This window comes from Micromesistius poutassou (assembly GCF_964030765.1).
Source record: "Micromesistius poutassou genome assembly, chromosome: 21".
Classification (NCBI taxonomy): Eukaryota; Metazoa; Chordata; class Actinopteri; order Gadiformes; family Gadidae; genus Micromesistius; species Micromesistius poutassou.
The window spans coordinates 2,849,030-2,861,617 of record NC_140291.1 but is presented as its reverse complement, the minus strand read 5'-3'; the positions used below and the strand labels follow the sequence as shown (position 1 = coordinate 2,861,617).

General features: G+C 43.4%; 1 protein-coding gene across 1 annotated transcript; it reads right to left on the bottom strand.

Moving 5' to 3' along the window:
• Positions 1-6,218: 6,218 nt before the first annotated feature.
• epas1a (endothelial PAS domain protein 1a) lies at positions 6,219-12,588 on the bottom strand (the record flags this gene model as incomplete). The annotated part of the gene is made up of 9 exons (XM_084485548.1): positions 6,219-6,282; positions 6,826-7,009; positions 7,769-7,875; positions 8,733-8,941; positions 9,525-9,625; positions 10,102-10,183; positions 10,638-10,885; positions 12,025-12,191; positions 12,557-12,588. The coding sequence occupies 9 exons, from the start codon at positions 12,586-12,588 to the stop codon at positions 6,219-6,221; spliced, it is 1,194 nt and encodes a 397-aa protein (XP_084341674.1).

Genomic DNA, 12,588 nt, shown 5'->3' with positions numbered 1-12,588 from the left:
GTGTGTGTGTGTGTGTGTGTGTGTGTGTGTGTGTGTGTGTGTGTGTGTGTGTGTGTGTGTGTGCACTTGTGTATGTGTGTGTGCACTTGTCTATGTGTGTGTTTGCAGTTTTCTGCGACCAAGTCCATGTGTGAGGGTGTCTTGGGGTTAGAGAGTGAGCGAGTTCAGGGAGGCTGTTTCTAGGTGACTTCTGGTTCTTGCTGTAGCGAGAACACTAGGCCGTGACCGTGGGTCTGTGCCTGAGACAACCGTCCATATCCCGGCGCAATAACAAAAGCAGCAGGTGTACTCATCAGCAAATCAGTGGAGCCTCACACCGCCCTCTGCATCCTTGTCTGCAAACCAAAGGCCAAGGTAGTATAATCACAACGAGTGGAGCTTATAAGCATATCTCGAACAGGAGATGGAATGACCTGGGCGATCCCCTGCCTCTGTAAATGTTTCTAGTTCTTCTATCGATTGGTGGGTGAAATCAGCACCTCCATGCCATGAACCGTGTACAATTCAGACCATTGACGTCATTTTTTTAACACGAACCCCGGACCAATGACATCAATGGTCCGACTTTTACGTGACTTTTAACAGGAAGCAAAGTTGATGCTGCAGACCGGGATCAATTCAAAAGACTCATATGAAGCAGTCCTCTCTTATATTAGAAAATAGCCGGCCGTGGTGGTTTTCCTTTTAAGATGGCACTGATCTTTACAAAAAAACATGGAACTGATTATGATGCCTGTTTTTGGCGAAGAACCCAACGTGGTTCTCCTAGAGAAGAGACACTGAGCGCGGGGGACAAAAGTGAAGCCCCTGACCCATGAAGGCCCACGCCTGTGGACTCTGTACAGAAGATAAGATTAGGACAAATAGACCAATATGAAAGGCACACTTGCACAAACACATAGAGGGTTGTGCAACGCAATCCGTTTGAGCGAGAGAGGAACGGTTATCATATCAGTAATAACATGCGTTTACCCTTCATCATGGGAACAAAGGATTTCTGTAGCCTACATACGTTTCACAATATAAATTCTACATGTGACGCAACCTCCTGCAAGAGGCATTGGTGGCGAGTTGCTTTTTCGTACAGATACTGAAAAACAACTTCAGGGTCACGGCTATCTGTTCTGAAGATGCATGGTGTCTGCGTTTATCTGTCCATTGCTCCATCTGTGTTTGGTTTGATGGAGGCAAAAGGGAAAGAGAAAACTGAAACCCCAAGCAATGCACACCCATAGACGAAATACAGTTTGAAGCGTGGCTTTTCCTAGAAATTAGGTGGAAGGAGCCCTAGGCTCAGGCGGAGGTCAGGGTTAGTGGTCTTGATTCGGTTTTCTTGACAGACTAAATCTTTTTTTTTGTTCATAGTTGAAGGCAGACAATCTGTCCAAGGCTATGGCAAAGTCATACAAATAAGACACCTGAAAAAACTTTGACCGAACTAAGAAGAATCATTGCTATCATTATTCCTGTGAAATAGGAATGTAGGAAATACATTCACTGTGATGGCCAAGTTATATATTCCATACTAAGACTAAGGCTAGAATGGTAAAGGCTACCTAATAAGATAATTACATTTGAAAATACATGTATTACAACTTCTCCAAATAATAAGACTCAAGTCATGGTGTTAATAAGGTACGTGTACTAGTAAAGAACACAACACAAACAATAATTAATTCATAAGTGACAGGAAGTATCGTTGGTTGTGATTTAAACTGATAGCCAACTAATGATTAAGACTTTGCTAACTCACCAGCTAATATGTGCTTAAAGAAATGGTGCAATACAATTCCAAACAACTCTACCATAAAGATCTGGCTTGTGTGTGTGTGTGTGTGTGTGTGTGTGTGTGTGTGTGTGTGTGTGTGTGTGTGTGTGTGTGTGTGTGTGTGTGTGCCTGTGTGTGTGCGCGCGCCCGTCCGTCAAGTTTGGACCTCAGTCAAACTCATCCTTTATTGTTTTATTATATTCCACATTATCTTCCAGATAGTGCTTGTGCTGTGAGTGTGAATACATCTCTCCTCTCACTCTCACTTCACGCACATGTCTGTGTCTTCCTCCATTAACCTTCCAGGGATCATTCGGCCGACCGCCAAGTAGTAATCCATTAGTTTTAAGAGCACAAATGTCAATGATTACATTAGGGCGATAAAAACGGTTGACATTTGACAAAACCACTTAACTCCTTCCCTTATTTGGCGGTGTGTTTCTCTAGCTGAGTGTTACCCTCGCTGGCTGCGTTGCTCGATCGCCCTCTATTCTCTTTACTGCCGTGAGGATCAAACCCTCACTCTCTCTCTCTTTATTTCTCCTGTTTTTTATTTTTACATTCACCCCAACATTTTGATCTTCTCCTTCTATTTCCCACTCCCCTTGTTTTCCACTGGCACGGACTAGCAGTGATTTATCATTGTCAGCATTTCAAAGGAGGCCTGCTGTCCAGCCATTGGCCAGTTGTCTGACAACACCCACCAACTGTAAGGGAGGGTGGGGGAGAGGTGGTGTAGCAGCAGGGGGCGGGTGTAGCTGTAAACAACAAGTGTATGCATTGAAGGGTTTAGGAGGGGAGGGGGTTTGCAGTGCTATTTGAAGGAAGCTTTAAGATGTAGGACCGGTGGTAATCCTTATTATACATTGTGGTGGGAATTTTGCACCACGCCAATCGTTTCTGCTTAAACTGTTTAAGAATAAAGGGTCATCCAGACAATTCGGCTAATTTAGTTAAGTAATAAACATATAATAACATACAACAAACATACAAACAAACATACAAACAAACTAGAATAATCCAAGGCCTCGGATAGGAGTTCGCCCTGCGTCTCTCTAAGAGCTCTACAAGAAGTCCAATGCATTGACAAAAGCAAGGACTTCTTATACAGTGGCAGACAGGTCTCTGGAGGCTGAGCTGAGAACAAGTCTGCTCCCCAATTAAACTATAGTGTGTGTGTGTGTGTGTGGGGGTACCAGACGGTAAGCTATCGATGAACCTCCTCAGGATGACATAAAGGGGGTTGGACGTAGCCGTGGACGTAGTAGTTGGAGCCCTGGCTCCTTGACCTTCCCAGGGGGGTCAGGAGACAGATACATATCAGCAAATGGCAGTTAGAGAAACAGAATGTGAAAATATAATTTCACCACAACAACATCCATGTTGATGATACCTTGGATACACCTTATACCTTAACACCTTTTGAAAGGCTTGGTGGTATTGATGGTTCTACATGATTGTATGGACCTCCTGAGTAATGACGTTTTTTGTCTCTCTTTATCGCACACACGATATGATTTGACTGCCTGCACGTTCTTTTTAAGTTCTCTCCTATCCCTCTGAGTCTTTGCCCCTTGTATTTTCAACACTCTTTGCCTTTTCGTGAAGTTGAAGTTTCTTGAAAAGCGCTATATAAATGCCATTCAGTATTCATAGTATTACGTACATATATGTTCTTCATACTATATATTCATGTATCAGCAGTTCTGTTTTGTGAAGACTGTGTTGGTTGTCAAGGTGACCTTTAGAGACAGTGCCAGAATGTGAGGCCTACAAACTTGCAGAAGCCTGTATTTAGTTTTGCAGTGTAATCAGGTTACCCCTATCTTCACATTATGTACAATACTGAGGGAAGTTTTAAGGTTTGGATTTTGCAATATCGAATACAAACATGTTCACTGATTGCGTTTAGTATTTTAGGATTTATGAAAGCATTTGCACCAATCTATTATGAAATAAACAAAGAATAATAATCTGTAAATCGTGTACAAGGTCTCATACAGTAGAGAGCACTACAGTGCAATTGAATACAGTTTTTTATTTAGTGTCCAACACTACTACAGTACTATGTATTTTTATATTACCTAGGGACATTTTAATTTTTGATTAAATATGTTCCGTATTGGTAGTATTGGAGGCGCTTCTTTTCAATGTATGCAACGCTGCCTCCTGCTGGGTTGGCTCGACACTACATAGAAATGAAGAACGGTCACTAGCAACGACCAAACACAAGATGGCGTACGTAGCCTTCTCCCCACATAGAACATTAGAATACCATTATAAATAACATAGTATATTATAACATAACTCAAGGGAGAACCTGTACCAAACCCCAAAATCGACATTTTGTATAGACAATGTAGATGTTGCATGTAGGCCTACAAAAATATATACAATAACACTAACTGAAAAGTGTTAACCAATCGAGTGGCATACATAAGCTAATATGCTACATTATGATTTGGTAAAGCTTATGAAAAAGTAGAAAGTTACTGCATTTAGGATCTAGCCTTTGTTTTTTGTTCATTGACAACACTCACAGTGTGTGTGTGTGTGTGTGTGTGTGTGTGTGTGTGTGTGTGTGTGTGTGTGTGTATTTGTGTGTGTGTGTGCGTGTGTGTGTGTGTGTGTGTGTGTGTGTGTGTGTGTGTGTGTGTGTGTGTGTGTTTGTTCCTCAATTACTCTTAAAGTCAAATAGAGATATTAGTCATATAGATATTAAAAAACAGTGGTTAGTTATTCATGCATATGAATCGTGTGTCTTTACGTGACAAACAGAGCGAGCAAGAGATTACTATTGTCTTAACAGACATCACAGAGGGAAGTGGTTTTTGCTGAGGCGATGTGGTGTGAAAGGTTAAACGTTTAAAAAGTTCCCACGAGAATCTTTGTGTTTGTATTCAGAAAACTGGTTCAGACTTGTTTAGATTTTCGATTTTTAACTCTTTTCATTAGATCAGCATCTTCAACGGATAATGTAAGTGTGTTTGTGGGCGTGCGGATGCCATTATATGCGTGTCAGCGTTAAAACCAGCGATGTGTTAAGCGACTACCCAGGAGAGCAACCCTATACAGGAAGTGAGTTTTGGGACCAGAGGGGTCAAACAGAGGTCGTTGGGTGACTGATAGAAGAAGACAGACTACAGATGTCTCCACCCCAGCCCGCAACTGCCTCTAAACCACAGGCTATACACTGTAGACCTCTTTCCTCTTTCCCACTAGAGAGCCCTGACATGTGTACAGAAGATGACACGCAACCAAACAAATGCTTGTGTGAGAATCGTCTTTTGAGTGCTGCATTTTAACCGGTTGTGCAATTGTTTTGGCGCTGTTTCCATTGTTGCACTGTTCAAAATCCTATTCTAGCAAACTGTTGTCTACAACCTATACCGTGTTGTACTTGTAGTGTGGTATTCTGAGAGTTGGTTCTCAGTTCTTAATGTAAGAGGGGAAGTGTTTGTTTCAATAGGTAACACTCAGTCCAATGCACATACATATCAACTCTTTGTTCTTGTACTATGTGACAGACTTGGCGCAGTTTCATTGCGTGCGGTCAACCATTGTCAACAATCATTAAACACATTAGCTTTTATTACATGACTTCTGGTTAGTATCTGGGGAAGAGGGCAGATTTGTGGTATAACTGTAAAATGATTGAACTCACGTATTACTGTATATAATGAATGTATTCAGTCTAGAGACGTGAGGGCTAGGCTGCTCCTCATCCCACCGCAGGAATTGCTTCTCAAAAAGTAATTTGTCTGTATTTTGGTAATAGTTTATTGTTTGTTGTTTGCTGTTATTGTATTGAATTGTATTGTATTGTTATTGTATTGTACACGTAGTAGAAGTTGATCAAAAAGGGCTGAGCTGCCTTGAAGTTCATGTAGTCATTGCTGACTGAACTGTATTTTCTTTTTTTATATATATATATATGGTCTCACTATTAGTGTTAAAGGTCCAGTATGTAGAATTGAGTGGCATCTAACATAACGGAATTGGCAGAACTGTAATAAGTATGTTCTAAGTAGTGTATCATCCCATGAAAATAAGAACCGTTGTGTTTTCTTCGTTACCTTAGTTTGAGCCTTTCATATCTCCGTGGGGAGCGGGTCCTTCTTCTACGGAGGCCGCCATGGTTCAATCTGCAGTAGCCCAGAACGGACAAGCGGTTTTAGAGAGAACGCATTTTCTAAGAATATGCGTTTTAGGCCAAGAGTTGTAGGAAGAAGTGAGGTGTTCTACATACTGGATCTTTAACCATTCAATGTGGAGATAGAACATTCTGGAGTCTTTGGGTGGATTTATTTGGACTTTATGCATTGAAATTACAAAAATAACCTATGATGCGCAGCCAGGGAGCATGCTGTGTGAATATAAACAGAGAGACTGTGAGCTTTGAAAGAGAGAGAAGATGAGGCTCCACGAGTGGACGGGTCAGGTCACATGGTCAGGTCACATGCCTCAAGTCAGACTGGTCCAGCGACAGCTGGAGAGATGGCTCCAACACGCCGCTGCGACACACATACACACACACACACACACACACACACACACACACACACACACACACACACACACACACACACACACACACACACACACACACACATACACGCACAGACAGGTATGTCCATTTCCATATTAGCACAGTAATTAACACACCAACTAAGTTGTATATATAACTAATATTAAATGAATGAATCTGTCAGTCGGAGAAGCTTTGGAAAAGCTGGGCGGATAGATTTAGACTTAGATTTTATATGGATTGGACCTTGTTCACAGGCCGTCAATATGTGTGTGCTTCCCGTTCCTGTAATTGTATAATTTGTTTTTGGTTTTATTTTTATTTTATCGGTCACAGGCAGCACCAGCATGGTCAATGTAAACTGACTTGGTTGTGGACATGGTGGACTGCTATACCAAAACCAACAGACCCACCATGCTTTTCACCCGTTCTTTTCAGAGAGAGTGTTTTCACACCTACAACCTTACCTCTTTTTTTTTTTTTTTTTGGAAATAGGGTGACGTTTTTTGGATGAAGCTGTGCAACCTACCTGAGGATGTAGGTGATGGAGAAGATACAGGCAGGCAGGACGGAGCTCTGGGTGGAGCTCTGGGTGGTGGAGACTCTGGGACAGCCGGCTCTGAGGAGGGCGCTGTGGCTCTCCACCCACACGTAGCCCCCGCCCCGCACCAGCATCCTGTACTGACCGCTCACCGACTGGCTCATAGACAGCACTGCAGAGAGAGAGAGAGAGAGAGAGAGGGAGGGAGGGAGGGAGGGAGGGGGGGAGAGAGAGAGAGAGAGAGAGAGAGAGAGAGAGAGAGAGAGAGAGAGTGAGAGAGAGAGAGAGAGAGAGAGAGAGAGAGAGAGAGAGAGAGAGAGGTAGTCATCGCTGTATGTGCTAAGGCAGTGTTAACATACCACTAAAGCCCTTTGAATTTAATTGAGAGAGAGAGAGAGAGCGAGTGAGAGAGAGCAAGAGTTATAGAGAGAGAGAGCGAAAGAGAGAGAGAGAGAGAGGAATACTTACACATAGTGAGAGAGAGGAACTGAGAGAAAGAAAGAAAAAAAGGGGGAGATATACCGATAGAAGAGGGGAAAATCCAGAATGTACAAAAAGCGAGAGAAGAGAGAGAGAGCAATACTTACAGATCGTGAGAGAGAGCGACAGAGAAAAAGAAAGAGAAAAAGAAAGAGAAAGAGAGAGAGAGAGAGAGAGATATGCAGGAGACTTACAGATAGAGAGAGGGGGGAGGGGGGGGAGAAAGAAAGAGAACTACAGAGAGAGAAAAAGAGAGAACGATTCTCAGAGAATTAAATAAAGGAGCCGGAAAAGAAAGGGAGGGCGAGAGCGGGAGAGTTACAGAGAGACAGAAACTTTCAGTGAGAGAGAGAGAGAGAGAGAGAGAGAGGGGGGTGGACAACGGGCCGTGGCCGGTGTAGGTAGGGCGCTGGGCGCTGGGCGTGGACGAGGAGGGGGGGGGGGGGCTCACGGTTCTGGTGGCTCCTGGTGAGGCGGCTGGTGTCCTGGATGTGACACAGCTGGTAGAGGGAGCGGCCGTGTAGCTCCTCAGGACTATAGCCCAGCAGGGCCTTGACTCTGAGACACACGCACACACACACACACACACACACACACACACACACATTTATATGCACTTACACACACACACACACACACACACACGCACACACATTTATATGCATCAGCTCAGGAGGTAGAGCGCGTTGGCTAGCTGAGTGTCGTGGTGTCCCTGAGCGAGACGCCCCCACCCTAATTGCTCCTAGATGAGCTGGCTGTCGCCCTGCGTGGTCGACTCCGCCGTCGGTGTGTGAATGTGTGCATGAATGAGGGTGAATGTCAGGCAACACTGTAAAGCGCTTTGGATAAAAGCGCTTTATATAAATGAGGTCCATTTACCATTTACCACACACACACACACACACACACAAGACACACATAGATATATATACACATACACACACACTCACAAGCACACACACACACACAAATATATACACATTCACACACACGCACACATATATATTCATACACAGACACACATCAACACACACGCACACACAGAAACACACACAGAAACATCCAGCGTATAGACGTCGACAAATATATCCGAATACACATACATATGCACAGACACACATAAAGGTGCAAAATGTATACTCCTGAAATTGTGATATAACTACAAACATCTCTCACACACATACACGCACACACAAATATATACACATTCACACACACACACACACACACACATCATTTCATACACATAAACAAGCACATACACACACAGACACACATCAACACACGCACATAAAGGTACATGCAAAACGTATACTCCTGAAATTGTGATACAACCACAAACATCTCTCTTGAAAACCAAGTGAGAGACGGATGAGGGGGTTTTATCTTCTGTGTTGATGTTTTGAACGTGTCACCTGCCGTCGCAGCGCGTGAAGCGCAGGTCCAGGCGGTGCTGGCTGGTGAAGGTGTGCGTGACGACCAGCCGATGGCAGAGCAGCAGTGGCTTGCAGCTCAGCAGGAGGTAGGAGGAGGAGGAGGAGGAGGAGGAGGAGGAGGGCGCGGCGGAGAAGAAAGAGAAGGAGGAGGACATGCATGCCTTCATGCGTCCCTCGCAGTGCAGAACCTGGAGCAGTCGTTAGTCGGGGGGCAGGCAGAGGTTAAAAAAATAACATTTTGAATGTTTATCGGAGAAAAAAAAATTGAACTTTGTTGTAGGATAGTGCAGCTAAATGCTAACCACAGCAATCGCTTTTCGGATTTCAGGTTCGAAACGCGTTCGTAAATTCTGTTCATTTTATTTTTTTAAGAGACAATCATCATCATCATGTAAAATATATAAGGAAAAAAACTCCAGTATACTACTAACCAATAGAATAATATCATTTGGTAGTAATCGTAATTGCTAGCCTGCTACTGCTGTTGGACTAACTAGTGCTACATTCCATTAGGCAATACACTCTTTCCACAGAGGCGCCGTCGTATTACAAACACAGGTGTCACTCATTACCCAAATTATGGGCTCTATAAAAAGCACCTTCCACAGGGGGCGAAACCACCCAAACATGCAATGCATATTGCAGCAAGCAACAAAATTCAAGTGTCCAACACACAAACGTAGAATAGTAATAAAATAGTATATAGTGTGCTAATCCTGTATGCCTATGCCTTTTAACTAACCCCTTTTTAAATAACCCCTTTTAACTAACCTTCCACGTTGCAGACTTGAGGTTGGTGGTTCTTCCTCTGTGTGTCAAAGTGCTCTTCATCCTGAAGACAAAGTCTCTCTCCACGGCCCAACAGCAGTCCCCTGAAACCAACGCAGAGTGACAAGCTTAACGGCAGTACGGGGAACACAGAGGGAACACAGGGAAGAAATGTGTCGCTCCTTCCCTTCGGACATCAATAGTCTCTGTTGAATGTGTATTGTTTAGTTGCTGTACAATGATATTTGGTATTGCAAATAGCACACATACGCAAAAGCACACACACCAAGGTAATTATAATTCATTAAAACTAACAAAATTGTGAAAACTAGGAGTGAACGAAACATTTCCATCATTAACTTGATGGCTTCACAAAAAGTAGATGGCTAACTGAAACTATTTGGTGTGTGTTGGTGAAACTAACTAAAATAAAGTAAACGTATAGAGAAAATGTCTTGTGATCTACTTCGTATTTCATACATAAGCCTGTAGTATTTTGGGTGGATAGAAAATCGATCTTCACATTTTTTAGCAATGCTGCAGTTTTAGTGTACACTTATACACACACACACACACACACCTGATATGCGGAGGTTATTTCCAATTTCTTTGTGGTCGGAGGGATGGGAAAAGTCATACAAGCTGTGTCCAATCAGATCCACCTGTGTGTCAAAAAAACATTATACACAGAAAACCTCAACCCTCCTAGAAACCATGGCAGGAAGTGCTGCTGAATGTATGGGTGTGTCACTATGTCAGGGTTGACCCGTGAACATACACATCATACAATGTGGTCCACTTGATCAAAGCCTGTTCATTAGTTCAGTGTTAAAAAGCAGAAGGGGAATACAAAATACCCAGAAATTGTTATTCAAGGATTGAAGCTGCTAAAAATGTAAATGGTGTGTGTGCATCCGTAGCTGCATGTTCATGTGTGTGTGTGTGTGTGTGTGTGTGTGTGTGTGTGTGTGTGTGTGTGTGTGTGTGTGTGAATCCATGCGTAGCTGCATGCATTCATACGTGTGTTCGTGTGTGTGTGTGTGTGCGTGTGTGTGCGTGCGTGCGTGCGCGCGTGCGTGCATGCGTGTGTGTGTGTGTGAGTGCCGTGCCGTGCACCTGCGTCAGGCCGAGGTGCTTGGAGACGTTGTCAGACAGGAACACCATGTCTCCCTTGGTGGAGACCACCAGCAGGAAGCCCTCGCAGACGCCCAGGTACAGCTCAGCCTCCCCCTGGGTCAGCCCCCAGCACCTCAGCTTGGCCTCTCTGCCCCTCATCCTCTGACCCGCCTCCCCCGCCCCGACAGACACCGAGCATCGGTAACTCCCCGGGTCCCTCTCAGACAACCAGCAACCGGCAGCATAGTCTGGACCAACCAGGGGTCAGGATTAGAGTCGGTTAAGTCGAGTCAAGTCAAGTCAGCTTTATTTATAGAGCACATTTTAAAACAACAGAGTTGACCCCAAAGTGCTTAACAACGATGACACACACACAATGAATATAATGAATAAAAAAATATAAATACACAAATAAAATGAATAAATAGTGAACAAATTGGTCAATAAATAAAAGTAAAGAATATAGAGTGTGAAGGGGTGGGTGGGTTGGGATCAAGGTAGATTAAAAGCCTGGGAGAAAAGAAAAGTCTTTAAGTTTGAGCTGTCAGTGGTGAGAGATGACTTGATGTGTGGTGGTAGACTATTCCAGAGTTTGGGGGCAGCAACAGAGAAGGCTCTATCACCCTTGGTTTTGAGGCGTGTAGAGGGAATGCAAAGAAGATTCTGCGATGCAGACCTGAGTGACTTTGGAGCACTATATGGAATTAAAAGGTCACCTATAACTAGGTTAAAGGTAGGGGATGTTGAAATGTAATCTATTAGATATCGATTCTGGCGTCCCCTGGGAGTGATTGTAGAAGGGGCTCAACAATCAACACGCTACGTTGAGATTCAGAACCGGCTCACAACACTGACATCTGATGCGTTAACACCAGGTTCACTGGCACGCACCGCACACCAGACACACACACACACACACACACACACACACACACACACAGAAATGCACCCTCATCCACACTCTCACACACACACACACACACACACACACACACACACACACACGGGCCACAAATCCTCACAGAAGTCAACATGAGATAAATAATTCAAATATATAATATTATAATATTATATATAGCACGTTAAAAAGCCAAAGGTATAATAATGGCAAGTTTATTTTTGATGGGGTTTATTTCCTAAGATAAGTTGTGAACTTCATGATTATTTGAACGCTTATTTCCATTATAACTAGAGGTGCACTGCGGCACTGGCACATATAGGCTATGGTCGAGGGGGTATTGTTGTTGATAAAAAATACAATACAAATAAGACACAAGGCACAGGCTACAATCCTCTGAAACGCAGTAGAGACAACACTTGAAATCAATTTCGCTTTAATTTGTAGAATCGTTCCTATTCTGCCTGTTCATTCCCTGGTGGAGCCTACCTGTGAGCAGCGTGCTGGTGTGCATGTAGCTGATGGTGAGCCGCAGGACCGAGGGCTTGTCCAGGTGAGCCACCAGGTCGGGCGACAGGGGCAAGAGATGCGACAGGTCTGTGAACACGTCAGCCTCTTTCTTCCGTCTGCTCCTCGCTGCCTCTCGGCTGATCGCCCTGGAGGAACGAGGACCGGTACAAGTAGACGAATAAAACCTCCTCGTAAACTTTTATATTGGAACGATCTAATAATGACTGATTTATTAAATATAGTTCAGAAATGTTCTTCGTAAAAAAAAAAGTTGTATCATGCTAGTTTATTTTATTATTATTTTTTATTTTACACAATCACACCGGTTTGAGATATAATTATAATTATCCATTTCTGTATAGGCGCAATGTTTCTAATCATAATTAGGATTTTGAACCATGCGCGGTATTTTAACGTAACAAATAATTGTAGTAATAATTGCCTACTACTACTAACAATTTAACTTATTGTGTCAAGTGAAATCGCAACTTTAACCTCAACCACTTGTTACCTTACCACTGCACTCCCCACTGCACACAACAT